The sequence below is a fragment of the Ornithodoros turicata genome, chromosome 2 (genome assembly GCF_037126465.1).
Source record: "Ornithodoros turicata isolate Travis chromosome 2, ASM3712646v1, whole genome shotgun sequence".
Taxonomy (NCBI): Eukaryota; Metazoa; Arthropoda; class Arachnida; order Ixodida; family Argasidae; genus Ornithodoros; species Ornithodoros turicata.
In genome coordinates, this window is record NC_088202.1 from 138,616,553 (window position 1) to 138,641,775 (window position 25,223).

General features: G+C 45.6%; 1 protein-coding gene and 1 long non-coding RNA gene across 3 annotated transcripts in view; both read right to left on the bottom strand.

The window, feature by feature from the left end:
- Positions 1 to 25,223, bottom strand: part of LOC135386219 (cell adhesion molecule Dscam1-like) — a 139,094-nt gene that overhangs the window by 107,871 nt on the left and 6,000 nt on the right. For both annotated transcript variants that reach the window (XM_064616035.1, XM_064616033.1), the window contains exon 4: positions 5,124 to 5,305. In XM_064616035.1, coding sequence (XP_064472105.1) covers positions 5,124 to 5,305 — 182 coding nt within the window. The remainder of the gene's footprint in view (positions 1 to 5,123; positions 5,306 to 25,223) is intronic.
- LOC135386220 (uncharacterized) lies at positions 22,103 to 22,621 on the bottom strand. The gene is made up of 3 exons (XR_010420635.1): positions 22,528 to 22,621; positions 22,251 to 22,451; positions 22,103 to 22,165 (listed from the first exon to the last, which is right to left on the bottom strand). It is a non-coding gene; the product is annotated as an uncharacterized LOC135386220 (long non-coding RNA).

Below are 25,223 nucleotides of genomic sequence, written 5' to 3' on the forward strand. Positions count from 1 at the left end.
GCATGGTTCTCAATGAAGTCGGTCCAGACGCGGCATTCCCCTAGCAGCACACCGCCATACCGAAACCAACAGAAAAAGTATGAAATGGTCCGGAAATGGAGCATCCTAATTGAGCAAAGGGCGGACATCGATGCAGCGACCAGGCCAAAATGGTGGGTTTGTTTTCAACCGTCCAGTGGCGGGGGAGAGTTCCGGAGGAGAGACGTGCAGACGCCGTGTGGTCATGTGATAGTGGTTCATTGTGTCTCTTCTCAGTGTTATGTGTATCTCAGGCTATAGCCAGAATTACGTTAATTTTTCGCGCTAGACAATCTCCTACGTGCAGTCATTACTAGTACGTAATGGACGATTTTAAAAAGATGCGCGCGCCATCAAGCGCGTGGCGCAAGGCAGCATGGGAACTTTGAGGGACACTGCTCCGTCGTCTGCTTCGGATATGGTTCATATCGGCTGACGCTGTGGCTGTGCACACCGGGAATGTTGTTGTTCTTCTTCTGCCTTCGCCTCTGGCCGTATCGTAATGCTTGAAGGCGCTTTAAGTTCCCATGAGCCCTTGCGTACCACAGGTGGCGCTTGCTTTTCTAAAATGGTCTATTACCGGTCATTGCTAGTAGTGAGGGCATATACTCGAGAAATTCGTATGTTGATCGACCTTTCTTTCGTATATTATTTAAGCGTCTGAAGAACGAGCTAGACTTCTTTTCGAACATAACTCCCCAGATTATGTTGCACGTGGTGTTCTAAGCTCCACGTCGAAGACCTCCGCCACTGCACACTTCACTCCAATTCCCGCACACAACTGGGAAGGAAGCCACTTCCGCTAACTTCCGCTTCCGGCGAACCGTCAAACATTTAATGATACTCTTGCTTTCCACTCCACTACATGTTCCCGAAGAGAACCTTCCAAAATACTGCGTTTACCTTACGGACCCTCTCCTCTTCACATTGTCAACTTCCGTCAGCCTGTGCTTCGGCTCGGCGTGAAAACAAAACAAAATCGTGGCGTAATCCTCCTCAGACGTTCGCAATGCTAAGCTGAAAATGGAAGCGGACCCGAGACTGTCATTCGACGATAGCTGTTCTTGATCTTCCTAGGGCAGGAGACTTAAACGAGTACACCAGTTCCACAAAGTGCTTACCTCAGCCGCGCTCTATTGAACCCCCTCTCAGTGTAAGGGAACACACGATGAAATGAAGCGTGCGAGCAAAGTGCAAACTCACGAATATTTGCCTGGAAAAGAAGGAAGGCTTTCCTCAGGCTCTTTATCCCAACACAGGCAATCGTGTGGAAGCCGATTTTCCTCGCCTCGCTGCGGGGACACACAGAACGATTTCGTTTTCGAGCATGTTTAAGAGCTTCGCTTTCCGAGGCCTTCCTTAGTAGAAGCCCGGCCCCATACGCTGTTACTGCAACAGATGATATCTACTCTGTGTAACGTTTAAAAAACGAATCCGCAGCCTCCACCAACATTTGAAACGGAGGCTGTTCTTCTATGGGACACACACATTTTACAGCTCTTTCCCTTACTTTTACTCCACTATACGTTTACGAAGTATTTATTCGCAGCTACGGATCTACGCAAATAAATGGTCGTGCCATACTTCCAAGTGCTTTTATCTTTACATTAACAATGCTTAATGCCCATACAAACACAACGTTGCTGGTGAAAATATGTAATAGAAAATTTTGCGACTGTAATTGTTTTTGAACGTTACAACATTGCAATTGAACGACGCAAAAAAAGAAGAAAAAAAAAAGAAAGAAAAACAGCTACGAACCTTTTTCTTTTTTTGTCCGGGTGAAGTTTATTTATTTTTTTCTTTGAAGAGGAACGATTGGCACCTGACGAAATGCAGTCCACTGCATGAAAGCTTGTAACCATTAAAGGAAGGCTTCAGTGTTTTTTAATTTTGTTGTTACTTCTGCCAAGTGGACCTTGATCCAACCCTCTACATTCTTCGAGAGCATTAAGCCAAATATTGGCTGACCTCTCTCAACACTTAAAAAGAAGACGAACCTGTACCTTTTTACCTGTACCATTTCAGCTAACGGCATTTGAATCAATAAAGCGAGGAAACATGAAACACGTATAGTTCACCCCCTCACTCTCGAAAAGACACCACCAATTTTCGACACACGTGCGGCAAGGAGCACAAAGTACTACGTGCTGACCTCTTTTATCAACCTTATTGAATTTGTCACAAAATAAATAAATGAATAAATAAAAATATCTTTCCCTCTACTCCCCGACGGCATGCAAATGCGGAGAAAGTTTAATCAGTACCTTCGACGCGAGCACCCTTCAATATTTATTATTACTAGTATATTTGTCTTTCAGCTTATCGTTCCGACGAAATTATTTTCGCCGAGCAAAACAAAAGAAAGAAGAAGAATAAAAAAGAAGTGACACCGAGAAAGAGATTACACCAATATGTATGCACGGTCATCCCTCCCTGGCAGTATAGTAGGAAATATAATTCCGACAAAGAAAAGAAAAAGGAACGGGGGAATGAAACGGCAGCAGCAGCAGCCCAGTTTTATTCCTTATGCGAATCATTTTCAATTGACGGCAGCATCGACGGCTTTTCGCCCGATATGGAATGCACGCCGTAAGGAAGGAAGGAAGGCGTATTTGCAATATCGGGACAGGGTCGAAAAAAAAAGAAGAAAAAAAAGAAGAAGAGAAACACTGCCAGTAGAGCGTGAAATATTTTCGCCATCAGAGTGCGCATATACCAAAAGGGGCGACCGAGTGCTGTACATGTCGTTTGGCGGCTGGTTTGGGGATGTTGTAGAAGCGATAAAAAGCACATGGAAGACGGGTGTTTATATGTTCGGTATGTGGGGAAACCGGCACATGTGATGGTGGGATTGTTTGACGTCATAATTGATTCGGTGTGTCGGTGATGATGTCACCTGGTGGTGTGTTGGATTTGTTAAGCGATATATATATATATATATATATACAAAGGCAAAATAGCCGAAGCTCTGTGGCTGCACGTTGAGCATATGTTTACAGTTTGATCGTGCACTCCCAGCCAAGGACAGCTGTTTCGCTCTACTCGAAGCTCGTCAGCCCGGCACAGGGAAGTCATACTATCTTGGATCGGCGCTAACAGTATATTTCGATCAGTATGTCTCGAACACTGTGAAACATGGAAGTCACTGAAAAAGTTAGCCAGCTGTAGCACTCGAACCAACATCTTCTGAATTACCGGTCCAGGGCTCTACCAATTGAGCTAAGCTAACACACCTCCCCCAGCGACTTCCAAGGGCGCGTCATCTGAAGGGACACATCAACAACTCTCTCACACTCATCCCCCTTTCACTCTTACATTTCCCTCACTCATACTCACTCGAACACCGTGTCTGATTAAATTATAAGCGTATGCTCAACGTGCAGCCACAGAGCTTCGGCTATCTTTCCTTTGTATATGTACTTGCTGGCTTGCACTGCGGCCTCCACAGGTGGCGCCGTCATCGCGGGACACTGATGTCTAGACACACTGTTAGCACCGATCCAAGATCGTGGCACTTCCATGCGCCGTGCTGACGAGCTTTAAGTAGAGCGAAACAGCTGTATCCTCGGCTGGGAGTGCAAGATCTAATTATAAACATGTAGCCACAGAACTTCGGCTATTTTCCCTTTCTATATGTACTTGCTGGCTTGCACTGCGGCCTCCACAGGTGGCGCAGTCACCGCGGGACACTGATGTCTTGCCAAGACACACTGTTAGCACCGAACCAAGATCGTGTCACTTCCCTGCGCCGGGCTCACGAGCTCCAAGTAGAACGAATCAGCTGTCCTGTGTCACGTGTCTGTCATGTGTCACCTGTCACCTGTGTCACCCACACAGCAGCCCTTATCGGGCAGGTATTAGAACAGCCCTCGGGATTCCCAGCTCCGCTAGCGTCAACCAAACATACCTCAAGTCCAGGAAGCAACCAGTCTTCATTCATCCGGAACGCACAGAACTTCGGCCAATACATAAAATCGCAGTGTCAGAAAACTGGTGCAGTTCCATGACAGATCCACAGGACAGCACCGAGCTTTGCTCTTCGTCAATCAGCCGTATTACCCCGAAACCGCGTCCTTCTTCACAATTTCTATCTGTCTTCCTTTTACTCCGTGTTAGCGCCGCGAAGCAACTGTGGCTACGAGCAGCGTATACAGATGGAGAGAGGACAGCAGGAAGGAGTGGGATTGTACATGGGGGGTTAGTATGCGTCCTGGGCCGACTTGACGGGGAACTGTGCTGACATTCGACTGGAAAGTCTGCTGGAATCCCAAGGAAAACGCTAGGGAGCACAGCCGGTGCGGAAATTCTAACCCGCGTCACCTTCCAGTACCCGGCGTGGAAAGCGATCATCCTAACCAGTATACCACGGGAGCTGAGCTGCTTTTTTCTAGCTAGCATGGCTAGCGATCCGTATGCCCGCCGTGTCGTGAGCATGTACCGCGTGCATCCGCTTCCATCCCCGGTCTCAAGAAGAGGACGGTATCCAGCCTCGAAGCCCGAGCGGTTGCGGAGAACCTTATTTGCGACACGATTACTCCCAGCAGAAGCTCGTCTTCACTGACGACGCCTGTGACCACTGCAGCAGAAGTGCCATCTGCGCGCATATTGCGTTCCAGACCTCGACATATCCTAGCAAGGAAAACCTCCACGATTGCGAAGATCCTTGCAATAGTACATGCATCCGCTGATATCCATATCAGGGCCATCAACGTGCTGGCACGCTGCATCAGAAGCGCTGCGTTTGCGTGCTCAAGTATCGCCGTCTGGTACTGGAAGTTTACTGCAGTGGACTCCCTCACATGTTGGGTCCAGCGGCAACGAACGTGTTTACCGTCTGGAGCCCACGTCTGCCGCAGCCCGCCCGATGGCTGCAGATATATGCTCGTCAGAGAACTACTTCAAGCAGAACATGAGTTTCGTTGTTCGCGATGTCTATTTCCGACGTAAGCGTCTATTACTCTCTCAGCTGTAAAACTCCCAATGCAGGTGTACGTCTATGCAAATAACCGTCCTTCACATTTATCCTGCGATAGTTGGGGCGGAGCGTTCCCGCCCCACACACTACTCAGACGTTACAGAAAGTTTATTGAGGTATTACTTACCGTGCACTTGGAGGGTGATGTGAGCTGTTTCTTCGCCAACTCCGTTGCTGACAGTGCATAAATATCGTCCACTGTCCTCCGAGGTAATCTTTCGAATGATAAGTGACCCGTCCAATGGCTCCACTCTCCCGTTGTTTCCTACATGAACGGGTGTGCCATCATCTCTCGACAGTCGCTGCCACCTGGAGGATCAACAAGGAAACTTACTTAGTAGGCTTCTATAAGCATGTTCTCTAAAATAACAGTGGTTTGTACCAGGGGCGTAGCCAAGGGGGTTAGGGGGTTCAAAGCCCCGAAACTGTACCTTTGGTAGTGCATTTGGGAGAGGGAAACATGGGGAAATCCTCCTCTCGCATGTAAAGTCCCCATAGATCCCCTCCCCCACCCCCCGAAATATTTTCCTGGCTACCATCCTGGTTTGAACAATATGGTATGCGACAACACGAACGCAAGCGAACAGGGGTTTTGTTTGTGGGACCTTTCTACAGACAACAACAACAACTATATTTTGGCAATGAAGTGGGGAGGTTTTTCCACTCTAGGAATGGAACGCTACCCCATAGCTAGGGGGTCTAATATGAGTTATGACGATGATGAGAGATGACGATGATAAGAGATGACGATGATTGGAGTGGCGATGGCGATCCTGATCGTGATGGTGGGAATGTAAACACAAACAAACAAGAAGTCAAACAAATATAGGAGTAGTGAAAATATAGGAGTAGGTGAGTCTCTCACCCTGACGGGAGAATATCACGTTCCACGTGCCCTTCTGACACCACCGCCCTCAAACCTCGCCTGCCTGCGCAATGCTGAAGAGGCCCAAAAAGGCCGAAACAGCTGCCCAGTGCTGGTATGGCGACGTTTGAGCACTTACAGAGAAATATAGGACAAAGCCTTCTTCACATAGTGGCTGTCCGCGCAGATCCATAGGCGTCGGATTGCACTGTGCACCCTGCCGAGGTACGCGTAACTACATTTTGTGTTCTTCTATCTGCAGCTGCCCTCCAATCTCCTAAACCATCTGACCAAGACGTATCACGAATTGTCTGATGACTTGCCGGGACGCAGGAATCTGACTGAGGAAACAAACGATCCACATGCCAATATCCGACGTACACAAGACATCTATGATAAGTTGCTCAACAGCACATACATCCAAGGAAAGCTGGGATGTCTAGTTTGCCATGTAGGCTCCCATACCACAAATTTGGTAGGAGCCTGAAGACATGACGTTTAACACAGGGTGGCATTTTGAGTGTCCAAATATTTTCGTTTTCAAAATCTTGAATTTGCTTGATTTCATGTTACACGCACCTGCGTTTTCTATAAACAGAGCCACTCCAAAACAAACTAACTTCACATACACGACGAAGTGATTTTACACCTCACAGGATGTACAGAATGTCTACGGTTGGGTTAGGATTTGTGTTTTTAAAATAATATGGCGACCATGAAACCACAAGAGTGAAACCGGCTACTTTAGCTCACTTGTAGCGCTAAAAGGTGGTTAATGTCTACGAACTGCTTCACGTGGGGCTCACTAGTGGACATTGAGTACGAGTACATCATTCTTCAGTGTGCTGCCCATGAGCAGCAGAAATCGTGTGTAAGCGCTAGTACGCTTTCTACGGAGATGCGGTGGGATCTCGTTCTCTGGCTCTCTTTCTGTGATGTACGGATATGTTCCCCTTCTCAGCATGGCCACGTTCCCGCCTTCTATGGCACCGTCATGCGGTCTTAACGCGGTTTCGTAAGCCTTGCCATTTTTTATGAGCAGGGAGTAACAACTCTACTTTACTCTGCTCGGAAGAAGGGTAGCCGTCGTTCTGACGTCACACACAAGCTAGCAGACGACAATGCGTCTTCTGCTACCAACCGTCCTGTTGACAGACAATATGGGTGGCGTTCAATTTCGAAATGTAGGACTGGTTAAAAACTGTCCGGAACATTTTCAAAATCTGCCGGAGTGCACTCATCTGCGGTAAGTTCTTTAACAGACATTATGCCACCACTTCCACATCGTCTCGCACGTCAGGCCAGTCCGCCATTTTGAGCGCAGAGTAACTCTAGCCGTTCGAAAATTACGATCAAAGGTGGCTACTCTGAAGTCGCGTGATGATAAAGGTTCTGACGTCGTTACCCGACCCCTGGCTACTCGGGTTGAATAAGAAAACGCACCCAATAGTAATTGGGAGTCGATTTACTCGTAAGGGGAGTCCGTCCACATATACTTTTGTGACTACATGCTGCACGTGCCGCAGGGTAAGACTGCGGATAATTTCGACCACCCGGGGTACTTTGGACGTGCGCCGGAAATCTCCGACACACGGTGTTGGAAGCAATGTTTACCTCCCACACATTGCTGCACACAGTGATCGTAACAGGGACACGTGTATTCTATAGCTTCTGCCTCCAGCAACGCATGTACTTCGCAGTACACAGTAATTTTTTTACACCTTTGGGTTGTAAATGCCATGCAGAAGGTGTGTCCTACACTCTTAAAAATGAATTTCACCGCATAGCACGCTTCTAGCCAACCATCATCCCGAATGATATCGTTATCTGCCCTGATTTGTTGTAAACGGGAGGCATACGCCTCTTCTGTGACACTTATGCTGTTCATAATTGTCACAAAAAAGGCGTAAACCTCCCGTTTTCAACAAATCGGGGCAGATAACGATATCATTCGAGATGATGGCTGGCTAGGAGCGTGCTATGCGGTGAAGTTCATTTCTAAGAGTGTAAACGGTGTATTCTACAAAAAGCACCATTTCAAAGGGCATATTCCATAGAAAGCGCAATTCAGGGGGGTGTATTCCATATATAGGACACTATTTCAGATGGATCTTTCGCAAAAACCTTTTTGAACACTGCTATTACACGTCTAAATTGAGACTGCGGATTAGAGACAGGTGTTTAATTACAAAAGCACCCTTGTTACACACTGAAAGGTATCAAATAAAATACTGCGCAAGAGATCATCATTGTTGCGTTCAACTTCTCCGCGTATTCTACTTAACATATCCTGCCACCCCCGAAGTTACATTTCCATAACGTTAAACACATACATCGTCACGACTGAACAGAGGTACAATAAGTAAAATATATGGATGTTGCTTCAACAGAACAAAATATGTTACCTGCTGTGTATATATAGCCACAAGAAAAGTTACCTTTCGTCATTACAAAAAACGCGTCGACTGCCTACACTCTTAAAAAAAAGGGTGTAGTTTAACTCCTTTCCTTGCCACATATATAACACCCTTTTGGAGAGTAGAGTTACGCTCAAAAGGGTGTCTCTTCACTCCTTCAAGGGAGTAGCATAACACCTTCTCCCTGCCGGGGAGTAATATTACCCTCCAGTAGGAAGAAAGGTGTTATGCTACCCCCTTGAGGGAGTGAGGAGACACCCTTTTGAGCGTGATTGTACTCTCCAAAAGGGTGTTATATATGTGGCAAAAAAAAGGAGTTAAAGTAGCACAGAAGTCGTTTTTAACACCCAGTTTTCTTCCTATAAAACTGTAAAAAAGTTTGCCAGTAAGATGCACCATGCGAAGTAATTTACACCACAGAGTCATAATTATCGCAAAAATTGAATTTAAAATACGCCGCAAAAAGCGACCGTGCGCAACGGTGGTGAAGAGCAGTACCAGCCTGTGATCTGCCTGGAACCTCGCGCTGACGCTATAAGGAGAACGCTCGCTGATTGGCCTAGAGAAATGTTGTCTGCTACTCCGCTGTCGTCTGCTACTCGGCTGTTCGGGGTTCTGATAAAGCCTTTCTCCTTGTTCGGTAATGCTTCGGCCGCTCCTTCTATCCCCAATTCTCCGGGAAAACTGGCAAAACAGGTTTACGGCGGCAAAGGGACAATGCGCTGACCCCCACTGACCAGCAAACCAGAACGAGTCTCCTTATGCCGTCATCGGTGACGTGCCATCATACCTCCTCATCCTCGTTATAGCTGGAGTGGCGAGTTAAGGGTGAAGGCGCGGAGCTATGTTTATGTGAGTTTTTTTCTGGGAAACAAATTGCACACATCAATACCTTTCGCGCTATTCGGTATAATGACACACACACTTTCATCAGATGTCTTAATCTGAAATTTTTTTGGATGGCCCTCTGTACTCCTTTAAAGTACACCCTTTTTTTAAAAGTGTATTGTGCGAAAACTCTACAAAAAACCTATTTGCAAAAACAATAAAAGCTACGTATTTGAAACCACTCAGCTTGTCTTTTCTCTCTTTTAGAGTTCCGTTCAAATTGCGAATGTGCCATTCGCGCGGGGCTATGAGTCCCAGAACGGAGTTCATTCCAGACAACTATTCGATGTAGACAAATGCCCGCGTCTCCAGCGGCGAACATTTCCACTGACGGTAATGTTTATTGGCCGTGAGCGATGGTATGGAGTTAATGCGCGTCGATTTCGGATTCGCTTATGCGAGCTGTGCTCTTCGGGGAGGTATCCAGCTCTTCAATTCCATGCATTCGAGAGGAACGGAGAAAAAAATAAAAAGTAAATGACCAACTGAAGTCCGAATACGGACGATGCTGGGAGATGAAAGTGCAGATTACGTCATTGTTTCACAGGCTCCGGCTCAATGTACCATACAGTGAAAGGCTCCTGTACAGGCTTGGGAAGGCGGACTCTCCTAATTGTCCAGTCTGTGGCTCAATCGAAGACGTCGAACATATTATAGTTACGTGCCCAAGATACTCTGAGTGTCGTGACAGACTTGTAGCCGCGTTAGGCCGAGTTGACAATCGACCCTTCGGGGGGGGGGGGGGGGGGGGGGGGGGGGTGTCGAGGTAGCTTGCCGTTGTTGGCCGCACTCGAGTGGGCATCGTCACGACTATAGCCAAAAAAAAAAAAAAGGAAACGAAGGTGGGAGAAAGGGGAGTTGAGGACTTCAAAGTGATGTAGAAGCAGGATGACCGGTACTGATGGGACGGAAGCAGGACCCTTCGGAGTGCAGAAGGTGCTGGGCCCATGGCCAATGAGCACTCAACTGCCAGCTTTGCGAGCCGTTACACAGTTTTTAAGGGACACCAAGCTGTTAGATGGGCTATGACCTGTCTGTGGCGTTCGTCGCCGCTTCGCGACATCTCCAGTGGGTGATGGTGGATGTGCCTGGAATTCCTTTCTTTAGGTGATCTGGGGCAGCCGGCCTTCGTGATGAGGGCTACAATCCCCATTTTTTTCTTTCTTTCAATCAATCAATCAATCAGATGAAAGTGCAATCGTCGCGTGCAATGTTTCGCCTTCGCTGGAAACAAATGTGTTTATTACGCGTTTAAAGTTTATTAATGTGATGTGTATCTCTCAGAAGGGTTTGTGTGATTTGCGCTAGAAAAAAACTTAGAGGAAACGGTACAATAGAAATGGAGGGCACGGCAAATGCAATGATCTGCAGTTAGGTGTGCTTTTTTAAATTCAGTGCGGATTTTTTTGCTAAACAATCTATGAGAACAACATGTATATGCCATCTTTGCAGGTGGGTTTCCGGCTAGGTGGACATTTTCCTGAAGAGAGTATGTAAATACGTAAATACTCAAGGACCAATTGCTTAAAACTGGTCAATTAACTTTTCAATTAGAGGCTTTCTGGGAAAATCTGAGATAGCAGAATTGGAGCTTAAGCCGTTTATGTCCGCCAGGTCTGTAACTCACCCGCAAAAACGGCATCTGTGCTACCCGCATATCTTTGTCTTATAAGGAGTCTGTTTCGACTAAAAGCAAACAGCCTGTTCATTCAAATATCTATGTAGTTTTAGTGATATCTGTTATTCGAGTGGCTTCAGTTGTACAATGCAATCAATTGAACAAATCTACACAAAGATGAAGCAGTCAACTATCAGCACGCAAGGGGAAAATGTCGCGACGTGTTTTAGATGCAAAAGTGAATAAAAAGAAGAATTAAGAACCAAATGAATTTAGAGTCCTCGCAACTATTTGGACCGGCCACCGGCCCATTAAATCAGGAAGTTCTGCATCCCAGCATTTTACTATAGACTGACAGGCACGGGCTGGATTTCTCGTCTTGGACTGCGGTGACCGCGACTCTTAGTGGCTGTGACTACTTCACTGTGACATCAACAGTGTCCCACTGACGCGTGTGTTTCGGTGGCTGCTGCCTGCAGCCATAACAAATGAATGCGGAGTAGCAGGTCCTCATAACGTGGACCAACGTCGCCGCTTATTTTCGCTTTACATATCTCCCCTCCCTTCTATTTGGACCATTTTGGTACGTTTGAAGGCAACCCTGAGCGCGAACAGAAACTTACATCCGGAAATGAGTAGCAGACGACAGCACTGGAGGGCGTCCCGTAACAACAGCATTTCCCCGAGAGGCCACGATTTTAACCCGCTAACTTTTTCTCATTTCGAATAGAGCTTTTTAGGAAAGCAAGCGCCACCTGTGGCACGCAAGGGCTCATGGGAACTTAGAGCGCCTTAAAGCATTATGAGACGGCCAGAGGCGGAGGTAGAGGAAGAACAATAACATTCCCAGTGTGCGCAGCAGCAGCGTCAGCCAGGGTAAACCATAACCGAAGCAGACGACAGAGCAGTGTCCCTCACAGTTCCCATGCTGCTTTGCGCGGCGCGCTTGGTGGCGCGCGCATCTTTTTAAAATCGTATATTTGCGACAGACTTCTCCCTCGCGCAGTTTTCCCGTTTCCTCTACTGGGGTCTATCCATCATGGTAGAACACAATTCCGAAAACACCCGCGAGCCCATCGAAGCCGAACCTCTCGCTTCGCCATGTGATATGTGGTCCGGTCTCTTCCTGTCCTTGAGCTCACGCGACGTGAAGAAGGCATTGCGTTGGACCCTCATCAGGAGGTTTTCGTTTATCGGGAATGCCACCAGGCGAAAACAAAAGATGAAGGCTCTGGGGGTCAGAAAGCCTCCATCATCCATCAATGTCAAGTCCCCTGCTTCGTTCCTCCGCGACAACACGAATATGGGGCTCATCTACTGCACCGGATTTGCGCTGACGTCGTCGTTCCTGCCTGCGTGAAAGTTGCAGGGCTCGGCTACTAAATAAACCATAGCTCTGTTATACACTATATATATATATATACGCGACACCGGCACAGCTTCTTGTTGATGTGTGTCGCACGGATTCCTATTTCCCGTCTATCCGAACAGCTCCTAATTTAGTTTATCTATACTATTGTTCTGACTGCGTGCCTATGGGGCTTCGTGTCCTTGCTCAATAAAGCAGTGCTTGTAGCGCTCTCAGTGTCTCAGTATGCCGGGGGGTTGCCCAGCACCCCCCCCCTCTCGCACCCTCCTAATGCCTCCAAATCGAGATCTTTTAATACTCCTCCTCTCTCTAAAATACAGGTCAGACAGGACAAAAGCGCCACACAAGCAGCAGATATGGGCGTTACCCCCCCCCCCTCTCCTATGGGACACTAATCCCCCCATAGATGAAAATCTGGGATATCACTGTCAGTACCACATGTTATGTTATGTGGAAATAAATTATTATTATTATCATTATTAGTATGCTCACTCTCTACACTCTAAATCTTTTCACACCTTTAAAGGTGTAACAACGTGCATGGCGCACGCCTTTTTAGGGGTATTTTTGGTAACATCATAATGGAGCACGGTTTCGCACAAATTTGCTTTACTCGAGTGTTTTCTGTCCTCCAAAAATTCAGTCTTGCAACATCTCAACGTTGTTCAACAGTATTGTAGACACTTGCGCGTGCTCGATTATCGATAGCGATGCCTATATGCATTAGCTCGTACCTACGATATCCAAGACATAATGAAAGCAAGATTTGCACTGACACTTGATCTTTAGCAATGCTTTCCAAATTTTGTAAAATATCATCCTGGAGATGCAATGTTACGCAACCAGCTTGAATGTTCATAGCGCACACCTTTAAAGGTGTGAAAAAGTTTACAGTGTACGACCAACATACCACACGAGTCATAGTTTATCCCAGACACTGTCGTCCTCTGCAAGTCGCCCGTTTTTTTACCCTGCAATAGGAGCAACTCCATAGCTGGTGCACTTTGCTACACTGGAAACTTTTTCCGTCGATAATTCATATAATTTGTTAAGCCTAGTCTCTTTTTTTGTCGAGGATCTAAGCTAAGTCCGCACATAGCGCTGACAAACTTTTCATAAATCCGATTTTATAGGCGGTTCGCGGGAACTATATCGGAGGTCCCTCACCCACGCTACTTTTCATTCCATCAAGGACGGGTGTTCCATTAAATATTTATAATCGGCGTTTCGGTAAGTCAATAAAGTCAGACATAACGGCTCAAACTGCAAGCGTATGGGTCTTACACGAACGCGCCAAAAGAGACGAAGCAAAATAGGAAACCGTACAACTTAAAGCTGAAACGACGCGCAAATCCTGTATCCGGCGATGATTTCCCTGGAGCTTTAATATTTAATATTCTGGTATTGCTCCCTGGAGTGAGATTTTCCTCGAAGCGCAAGGCGTTGGGCGAAGTTGCAAGGATGATGATCCGTTCAAGTTGCAGGAACACTTAAAGTACATAATAAAGTCGTACTAGACCCTCATTGCGAAACTCGGAAGGCGTGGAGGCCTGGTCAGGAGTTGTGAAACATGTGTACAGGACTGTGAGGATTAAAAACAATTAAAAACCGCCAGTGCTGGGTAGGACGAGGACAGGGGATAAAAGGACAAGGACCGGCACTGAACCGCAACCAAGTGAAGTTTATTTTTCGAACAAACCAGCGGCACCCCGCAAAAACCGACCAAAAGAGAGCGCTATACACCAGAAACAAGTTCTTCCAAATCTGCTTGCCTATCTGTTGTTTCGTGCGTTGATAAATTCTTCGATTTTCTTTGTGAAATCGATGGATGCCATACTAACACAATTATCCCCTTCCTCTCGAATAAACCTAGCCTCCTGATAAAGAAGCTTCCCTCTTCCGTGCTCGTGAAAAAGAATTTACGTTCCGCGATAATCTGGGGGCTGTTTTTTTGCAACCATCGCAATCTTTTACGTGATCTTTTAAAGTTGAATATTGGGAGCTCGGCCTGGCATGCTCCTGCAACCTGACGTTGACGCATCTCTGCGTTGGTCGGTTTTTGCGGGGGTGAGAGGGGTGCCACTGGTTTGCTCGAAAAATAAACTTCACTTGGTTGTAGTTCAGTGCCGGTCCTTGCCCTTTTATCCTCTGTCCTCGTCCTACCCAGCACTGGGGGTTTTTAATTGTTTTTAATCCAATATGAACCAACCAGCCCAAACGCTTGGTCTGCGCTACAAAAGGACTGAGTATTATATGCACCTACATCTCTTAAAGGAGTACAGAGGGCCATCCAAAAAAAATTCAGATTAAGACATCTGATGAAAGTGTGTGTGCCATTATACCGAATAGCGCGAAAGGTTTTGATGTGTGCAATTTGTTTCCCAGAAAAAAACTCACATAAACATAGCTCCGCCCCTTCACCCTTAACTCGCCACTCCAGCTATAACGAGGATGAGGAGGTATGATGGCACGTCACCGATGACGGCATAAGGAGACTCGTTCTGGTTTGTCGGTCAGTGGGGGTCAGCGCCTTGTCCCTTTGCAGCTGTAAACCTGTTTTGCCAGTTTTCCCGGAGAATTGGGGAGAGAAAGAGCGGCCGAAGCATTACCGAGCAAGGAGAAAGGCTTTATCAGAACCCCGAACAGCCGAGTAGCAGACGACAGCGGAGTAGCAGACAACATTTTTCTAGGCCAATCAGCGAGCGTTCTCCTTATAGCGTCAGCGCGAGGTTCCAGGCAGATCACAGGCTGGTACTGCTCTTCACCACCGTTGCGCACGGTCACTTTTTGCGGCGTATTTTAAATCCAATTTCTGCGATAATTATGACTCCGTGGTGTAAATTACTTCGCATGGTGCATCTTACTGGCCTACTTAACAGTTTTATAGGAAGAAAACTGGGTGTTTTTTCTTCTGTGCTACTTTAAGGAGGCCTCATGCGATCTAGTTAACGTTCGCTTCCGTGGATGGTTGGCTGCACCGTCGCAAAATTGTTTTCTTCGCTTTGTTTTCCTCCTGCGCTCCAAGGAAGAAATGTAATCGGCGCCTGCGTGCAGAACATGCTAGCAAACGACAAAAGCTTATTATTTTCATTCGCAGGGATCTGGAAAACTGCAGTAAGCTTGTCGAATTTGTGGATTGCAATGAATTCCCAAACTGCTACTGTAGGGAATGACATTATTTTGGCCCAAATATCGCGAGCGGGCGTACCGAGGGAAGCGATTTTGTTGCATGTCCCATAGGCTCAGTGTACAACGGGGAGTGTAATGGAAGCGCGCGTAATATATTTTTGGTCGGAGCTGTAATGCGACCGCGCGCGCCGATGGCCAGCGACTTCAGATTTGTGATTGTGGATGGGGTTGTTCTGCGACTTTTAACTTGTTTCTGAGGATGAACATAGTTGTTCTGAACCACCATGCTTGTCACTACTTAGAATGCGCGTTTCTTACCTGAGAACTGAAACAAAATGTACGAGAGTTGCCGCGGTGCCCAGTAACGTCTGAAAGACGTCTGCTCACGCCGATGCACTAGTACGCGCAAAAGCAGACGATTTCTGTATGCTATCACGGACTTACCCGCAGGGCGACGTGGCCGTTTCTATTGTTGCCAACATAGATCGTGGCGTGCTCTGCAATATTTATCAATTTAATTCGGTTATTTAATAACTGCGGCGTGTTTTGTCGGGTAAATTAGCAGTATTCCATTTTCAACAAAGGGCAATCGAATGGTGCACTTTATGAAAGGGGCAGGGGGTACGATACCGTCCCTTTAAGAAGTTGTTGATGATGATGATGATGATTGAAAGAAAAAAATGGGGATTAAGAAGTTAATCATTTTGTCATCATCCTTAACGCGTTGTTTGTTTTGGACTGGGTTGGTTTGGTGGACGAAAACATACAATAAAATGCAGGATATGTCCTCATGAAGATATCCATGAATGACGATAGCCGGCTACTCCAGTTCTCGTAACTCGAACAGGAAAGAAAATCTATCTATAAAAAAAAAACACGAAGAAAAAAAAGAAAAGAGAACAGCAGTGGACACGGTAACAGCAGAAATAGTTCATGGTTCATTCATGGTTGCAGTAAATCTACGAACATGGTGACTGTAGAAAAACGCACAAAAGCCTGCAGGACTTGGAGGTGTTGGATTACAGGTCAAGGACTTATGTTTCCATCGTCACGTCAAGAGGACTGCTAAGGCTGCTTAGGGATGCTATCCATGCGTGTGGTATCGTTGGCGGGACAGCAAGATATGATGTGTCTTTGATACACGCTCACATTCGGCAAGTTAGGGGAATCCGCCTTCCTAAGTGTATTTGGGAGTAGTCCGGTACTTGTAAGGGCACACTTATAGGCGAAGTCCGCGGACTAACGTGGTGAATGGCCTCGGTAGAAATGGCGGTAAGGTTCGACGGGCGCTTCATAAATACTGTTGTTTTCTACATTTTAAATAGTGCGTGTACTGGGTTCGTAACAACAAGACTAGTAGCTTGCGACCGGTAGATCGACTCAGGCGAAGTTCCCCAGAGTGAGAGGAATGCTTTTATATAGGTATCCACAGATGCTAGAAAGCACGCACGTCAAAAGCAACTGCTACCTGAGTTCTTGGTAGATGAACGTACTACATCTAAAGCACACCATGAAATTGGATGCACATATTATACAAATAGTGCATGTACACCTATTATGCGCCTCCTAGCACGGTAAGTCTATGACGCTTGTTCCGGGATATTCTATTAACGACGCAAATTGCACAGTCCAGAACACAGTTAGGATGACCACGTTTAGGACAAGCACAACGTTGAAAGTCTCTCCATGGCGAAATAAAGGATGCGAGGACAGCAACTGCGAAAAGTTGCCAGTTACTGACTTTAGCGACTTTACACTACGGGACTATAGGGACGATGAACAATAAAAGCAGGACACGTCTAACTGTCGCACTGTTGCCAGTTAACTCTTTTACAGATGTTGTTGTTTCATTAAGAATTCGCTTTTTCCTGATGTATACCTAAACATTTAACTGACGAAATTATATTGGGTCCAGTAACATGACGATTAAAACCATCTTAAGCGTGGCCTCATAATTTCGTTCACTTGAGCACATTCATTAGCCAGTAATTATCTAAATAACTCTTTAACACTCAGAGAGTCTCATCCTGCGATGACATAGACTCGTCCTGTTTACTGGACGGAAGTTAAGTCTGCGTTAGGTAGTCCAGAACGCTATCATTGGTGTCCAGATTTTGCCCTCTTCCCCCTGAAGTTTGTGAGATTGTCCAGTGCAGTTCGGCTACCAATGCATATACCTATAAACATGTATCCAAAAACATATACACCTCCCCCATCTTCGAGGCTCGGTACTCCCCAGAGGTCGATTTCTGGGGACACTACTGGTGGTGTATGTCTTCACGAGAATGTGAGTTATTGGGATTGAGGGCTTTTGGGTACACCGGGCGTGTTTTTTTATCCTCACCATTGGTGCTTCTTTCATGTTTTTTTCTCTCTCTTTACCTTCCTTTTTTGTGACGTAGCGCAGCGCAGCCAATGGATTTATGGATTGATGGATTTGAAGTGCAACGACTCAAGTCTTTACTCTCTCACTCTTTACTCTCCGACCCGTTATGCCATTTAATTATTTTATATATCTCAAAAAGGTGTCTTTCCAGATGACCTAAAAACCACCAGTCATAATATTAAGCAAAGGTGTGGTGAACTACAGATCGATTTCTATTCTACCACTTTTCTCCAACGTCGACGAGAAAATAATTTACAAAAGATTACGTTCATTTCTGGGACACCGTAACTTAATTTCAGAACACTCAATTTGCTTTTCAAAAGGGAATGTCTACAGAACTCGCATTACTCGGGCTAAAAAATGAAAATGTTAAGAACATCGAGTAGCTATACCGCCTGTATTGGTTTGTTCTCAGATACCCGAAAAGCCGTACCGGGTTTCATGTCGAGATTGCACTAAATTTTATATCGGGGAAACGGGGAGAAAGGTTTCTCCGAGGATGAAGGAACGCAAACGTGATATCAGTAAGGCTATGGATAAGCAATCAGAACTATACGAACATGTGTGGTGCACGGGCCACAGGCTAGATTTCGATACGCGAAGCATTTTAATGAACGAAGGTCGTCGGGGGGCCAGGAAGTATTTGAAGTCGTGGCATATCAAGAAAGAGAAAAAGGGATGTATAAAAATCCGGGTCCGCTTCCAGGCTGCTTCGCTCCCTTGTTCAATAAATAATGCGTTCACATTCCACGACAGGTCTTTTCGCTCTGAGCGTGGAACTCGTATAGATTCCGAAACATCAGTTTTAGATTGTTTTTAACCTGTTATACCTGCCAGTGTGCATTTTGAGTGTCAATAAATATAAACAGCCCTGGCATTTGGACAATTTTGTACTGTTTTCGAAGCGCACCTGACAGGGGGTGGGGTGTATGTGACATCATACCCTATTTCGCAAACCTTCTGTTTATAGTATTCGAGGTACAACTTATGATTTATTCCGCAGTTATTTGACTTCCAGGGTTCAATAGATTTCTCTCCTGGCGTCAAATCTTTGAAACAGTTAGTCAAGTATGGTGTCCCACAAGGATCAATATTGAGACTGGTTTTGTTTCTCATAAACAGAAATGATATTTCCTTAACTCCGTATGCAAACAACAGTTTTATAAGCAGATGATACACACATATTTTTCAGTCACATGTCCTTAGAACATGTAAATGTTAATCTAAACAAATACCTTCATGGATTGTCCGTTTGGTTAAATGCTAACAGACTATCCCTCAATGTTAAGAAAACCAAGTTTATTACCTTCCGACCTAAGAACAAGCCAATAGTATCTGGTGGTCTACATTTACATACAGGCACCGAAGTGATTGAAGTGCAACAAATTAGATGTTTAGGCGTCTGGTTTCAATCAGAATCAATCGTGCAATAAGCGCATCAAAACTGTTTTCTGCTGAAACAGAGAAAAAAAGAAAAAGAAAAGAAAAACAAGAATATGGTGCCCTTAACCGCGATAATGATTTGTTGCCTATCTTGCTCAGAAGACAACTTTATAATTCCGTAATCTACCCCATACTCTTTTACTGCTTTTATTTAGTCTTGGACTGCACAACTTCTACAAATTATATTAAAATATATAAGACAAAAGAGACTTATGAAGATACTTATTACATGTACTATGACAATCACCCGCGAAACTTCACGCGAATTAGACTATTTGCCAATTCAACATTTTGTTTACGTTAAAACTAAGACTATATACGCGTACACACAAGTGTATTCAGGCGGATACCCCTTGAATGCGACTACGCAGTTTTCGTACGGTGAATCCAGGAACGGCTCCATTAAGTCGTACATACATACGATTTTTGTCGGTTTTTTTTCGGAACTGCACCAGAAGTTCTATATAATTGGAGGTTTACGTCGCGAGACAACTGCGATCATGAGCGACGCCACAGCGGTCGGTCTGTGGATTGCTTTTGCCCACCTGAGGGTTCTTTAACGTGCGATGAAAGCTCATCACACGGCACCCCGTATTTAACGTCCCTCGCGGAAGACGGCGTGTCTAAGCAACTTGTACCCTGCCACCAAGTTGCTGGCGTCCTCGGCCGGGTTCGAACCTGCGATCTCGGGATCAGAAGGCGAACACGCTACCGACTGAGCCACCGAGGCCGGTACCAGAAGTTCGTCCTAGGGCAACGCGTTACACGCGCAAATGTGGGCATACTTTATCTGCGCATACGTTGCATGTATATGTGTGTGATATAATACTCCATGCGCATTGCCGCTCGTATCAACACTGGCTCTAATTGCACTTACTTTTGTTAGCGATAATAATCAGATTATAATTGCGATGTTTAAATTGAATGTAAACTTAGCGAAGCAAATATGACATTGTGAGGTGGGAAAGCCGAAGATGTTTTTGCATTGCTAAGATGTGCGCCATCTCACAGATCGCCAGGTCGCGAAGTGAAAGTTCAAACATCGCCGGACGACAGCAACTCAGTTGTGTAAGTCAGTTTCCATTTAGATACATCACTAGGTACATCGTATAGCCTATACTGGCAGGTATAAAATTTCAGCCTATGATCTTATGGACGCAAAACTAATCTAATAAACGCTATATGGCGTCGCTCATGCTATAAGAACTGTCTTGCAAAGTAAAACATTGAAGGCTTATATCTTAGGGTGGTCGCGTTCATGTGTTCTATAAACTAAGTGGGTAAAGTAAGTAACTACGTATTATCTGAAAAAAAAGAAAGAAAGAAAAGGAACAGAAACTAAATGAGAGCCTCACGGCAAGGTACCACTGAGTCCCATTCTGCAACGGTTCTGGTTCAACAAGAAGAAATAGAGAGAAAGAGAAAGTGCTCAAGCACCGCTGAGCCAGTTTTTGCTTCTCTTGCGGAGATGCAGTCTACGGTTCGAATGTGCAACGCGTTTTTCGGCCAGCGCAGAACAAAAAAGAGAACAAGCACCAGGAAAACTTTTCTGGAGGAAGAGAATACGACTTGAGCTATCGCCGTGAAAGAATTGGCGTGTGAAATCAGCTTGGGTGACAGAAGCCTCAAAGCGTGAAAGCCGCAAGAAGCGAGAATCACCCGACGCAGGAAAAAATCGCGCTGATCTTGCGAAAAGTCTCGGATCCCTTGAGCTGTTTTCTTTGTTACAAACCCATATGGGGATGGCCACATATATATTGGCAGAGCATCTTCTACACTCTCGGAAAGAATTTGCAATTCGAAAAGGCTTGGCGCAAATAGTCAATGGAGCGTGTATTGACGCTCGCACACAGGGATTGCTTTGGAGTTGCACGCATTGCACCGTGTGCGGGAAGCTGTGTCCGCCATCAGAATGCGAGTGGATGCAGAATGTGGCTTGCTTAGCATGTGAATCACCGTATATCGCCAGAGATGGCGCTGGAGTGTACGGAGTTGTTGTTTCGTGTGTCGTGAACATTGGGCAGTGGTGTGTTCACTCGGATGAGTGCTAATGGAGTTGCAACAGACACACATACCGGGCTTTTGTTTTATTATTATTATTTTTTTTTTTTTTTTTGCTACACCAGGTTCTTTTAAAAGTTCTGCGTGCAGCATAAACGTGGTTTTTGCAGTCGAGTTATGCGGCTAGGTGGGACATTCTCTCGAAGTGATTATGTAACTACAAGATGTCTAATTACCTAAATTCATTAATTAATGCTTTAATTAGGCGCTTTCTTGCGAAAGTCTGGCGAAAGCGAGATGACATGAAGTGATTGTGTAAAAGCGATAAAAACCGGGCTGTTTGGTGGTACATCTAAAAGCGATAAAACCTCGGTGCAGGGGACACAAAGAGACAACACAGACGAAGCACTGACTGACAAACAACTTTAATGGCAGCCCGTACGAAAATTCCTGAATCCGAAACCAATCAGGTTTCTTCGATCAGACCTGATTCCGGACTGAACCCAAAATTGGGCGGGAATGACGATCAGGAATTATTCAGGAATGGGCTATCAGGATCTATTCCGGTAAATTATTCCGGGACTGAATGGGTCCTGAACTCGAAACTGAATGTAACCGGAACAAACTCGCCATTTATCTGATCATGCCCGGATACGCGCCTGATAGAATACAGGATGATTCCTGAACGAAAACGGAGAGCGCCTGAATAATTTCAGAAGAAATGCTGAATCCATGGTGGTGCATGGATTCGCTTGCTATAAACCTTTACTCGAGTGGATCTATTTGAAAACAACAAAAGTGTGACTAGACCAGGAAGAGATGCATGCAGGATTAGTGTGAAACCTGAAATCGGGCTACTTGACCATGCGCCCTTGTCGTGCCTTTACATACTACATGCATGAATGGAACACAAAGTGTAGGATTCAGTCGACAACTTTATTTCCATGGTTTCGTTTGCCTTTCAATTCACTTAATTTGGTCCCACTAGATTTCAGTAGAGCCGGGGCGACGCCTTCCATTCCTCTCGTCCTACGCTGTGTGCCTGAGTGACTTCTGCAAATAAGGCACACATATGAAGACAGAGAAAGAAGTCACTAAGCGGAATCGCGGCACGAATACTTATAGCAAGACAACTTACCGTTTTGGGAGGAGAAGGCTTGTCTTGTGGTAATCCAAGAGAGCGCTGATGCGATCGAGTTGGTTCCTATCAATGGACGACATGGCATGGAACACAGAACGCACAACACACACACAACCGCCTTCTCAGGAAGCGCAAGCAAATTCCTGTTGCATTCTTCTATTAAAACGTCAATTTCATCCTGGAGTGCAGTCGTGTCGTCTGCAAGAAAGAAAGACGAAGTGATGAAGGAAAAAGCGCACACACAAAACACACGCAGTAAGAAGCGGCCACTTACCAGAAATATTCATCAAATATTCTTCTTGCTTGTCAGCGTACTCTAACTCCCCTACCTGTACACGTTTCACTGTTGTAGCTTTCTATGTGGAGCACGCACACACACACACACACACACAAAAAAAAAGCGTTGTCTCACACGAGGACGTCTTGATGCCGACGATGGCGAATGAATCCTGTCTGGGCCTAGCACTTCAAATGACTACGGAGGTCAGGTGACCTACTGACAATATTCCAAGAATAAGTATGTTCCCTATCAGCCCGAGGGGAGCAGCGGCGCAGAAGGGGAAGGGTCAGTGTATGCTCCCCATTGAGCTCTGGAATTTCCCGCTGACCTAAAAAGTCGAAACCAGTTTAGCTCCTCGTACACTTTTGTCCAGAGGGACTGCAATGTACATGTGGTTTGGTGGTTTCGAAGCCAAACGGAACTTTTGCAACACATCCGTATTATCAAGTTAAAAAAAATAAATAAGCATGATATATTAAGCTTTATTGCTTTTTGTCAACCTGTTTACGGATTAGTTATCAATCATATCATACTATACATTTCCGGTATTCACTGGTGTCCCTTTTCCCTGCCCAGAAAGTTATCTCAGCAATAACAATTAATACTAATTCGTGGTTTTACGTCAAACATAGTCCCGCGCTACTTCACCTGATCGTCGTGCAATCATATCATCTCATCACTGGTTCGTCTGGCCATGCACAGAATCTCGAAATAATGTACACACAGCACGTGGCTCCAGAAAAATGTTCCTGGGTGTATTGTGTTAAGGGATCCCGAGTATTTGCTCGCCTTGAATGTATTTCCGTTTCTGCTGCTGCTATAACCGGGAAAAAATGTTTTGCGGGATTCTGTCGATAACGGTCGTAGATACGCTACGTGTAATTTAATAATTCCAGACTTTGAGGGCAACGTGATCGAGGATCTCTGCAATCATGTTACGTAATATCTATTGCCACACTTGAAATATTTTCAAAGATTGTCAAAGGAATCCCGGTTGACGACCAAGTATCAGGCACGTCCTTCCGGTTTGGTTCAGGCGATATTCAGGCGGATTCAGGAAAGCGCCGTCCGGAATCCGGCTGGACCTACGCCGGAATGTCCTGATAGTGCCTGAACAGTGCCGGATTCCGCCGGAACCACCCGGATAGTGCCCGGAATCAGGTCTGATTCAGGTTATTCAGGAAGTTTCGTACGGGAGGGACACATCTTAAATATACCAACTGCACACCCGACCCCTAGTGGCAGCCAAGGCCGTCATGCTGTAATCACAAAATTATCAAAGCTATCACGCAAACAAGGCACCAAGTAAACGCCCCCCCCCCCCCCCCCCCGGAACAGAATTCGCGTCAGTTATCAATGAATTGCTGGATTGTATCCGTTACCAACACGGAAGGCACGCTAATGCAACTATCTCCAGCCTGTTTTATCAACAAGGCTTCCTTATAAAGAAGAACACCTAACTTATGACTTTTAAACAACACTTTTGTGTTTTTGAACAGCGGCTCGCACCCGGAACAGGTTCTTAAGTGTTCCGCCAGCTTACCATACCCCTTTCTGTCTCTTTGTGTCCCCTGCACCGGGGTTTTATCGCTTTGAGGTGATTGTGTGCATTTTGTCACTGTCAGTCTTGTACAGAAGCCTCAGAAGTTTGATGTGTCCATATGAGTTTCTGTTTGTTTGCATATCGCTTCATTCAGAAATGCGCAAATGGGTTTCACGAGGACCGTACAATAATTTCTGCATCACACACGAGAACCTCATAAACGGTTTTAAACCTAAATTATATTCCTAAATAGTTTCGCTCTGTCACGTCTTACCCGTACTTGTAAAACGTGATATGCATAAGATTTTGGCTATATGTAACGCACACGCTTTAGAAGAAATAAAATAGGAAAGACCAGAAAAGGAAAAAACGAAAACCGAGATACCAGGTTTTACAACTTCAGTTTTATGATGTGAAGCGCAGCATATTTTTATCGATATCCAGAAGACATGTCGTAAGTGACTGTATCCTCTAAATGCCGTCTCACGTCCTAATTTTTCATGGACGTGCTATTCATGAGCGTCAGGGACCCCACAGAGGGTGACTCCGTTACTGCAGTGGTCGATAGTTAGTGCAGGACACGTTACTGAAGCAGACGACAAACGCAAAGGTAACGCAAACGAAGTGACACACAAAATATCGAGCTGAAAATTCGAAAATAACATTCAATGTCCCCTGTAGTATCTCAGTTGGTCAGCTTGTTCGGTACGTGATCAACCCGTTGGACTTTGCGTACAAAGAACCTCTTCTTCCGTCGATCAGGTTTAAAGGGGCAGTGAAGTAGAGAAAGTTATACCTCGGCGGAACGAAAGCTGGCGTTACCTTGACAACAATGCAAAAGGAACTGGATTCATCCGTTGCATCGGCCGTAATTTAACAGCGAAGGAAAAACGTAAATTGCAGAGTCTGAGTCTCAACAGTTGTGTCTCGTCAGCTCTCAAGTAATGACCTGAATGATCTGATGAGTGTCTTCATCAACGAGGGCTTGGGTATGTTGACGAGAGCGCGATGTCGGCGCAGTGTAATAGCAGAGCACCAGACCGACTAGAGTCACTAGTAACTCTATGAACGGCAAGAGAGGTGTAGGTCCGAGTCCAACTACCAGCACCCGCCGACTTTTCGTCAACACCGGCCCTCAGTTAAAAAA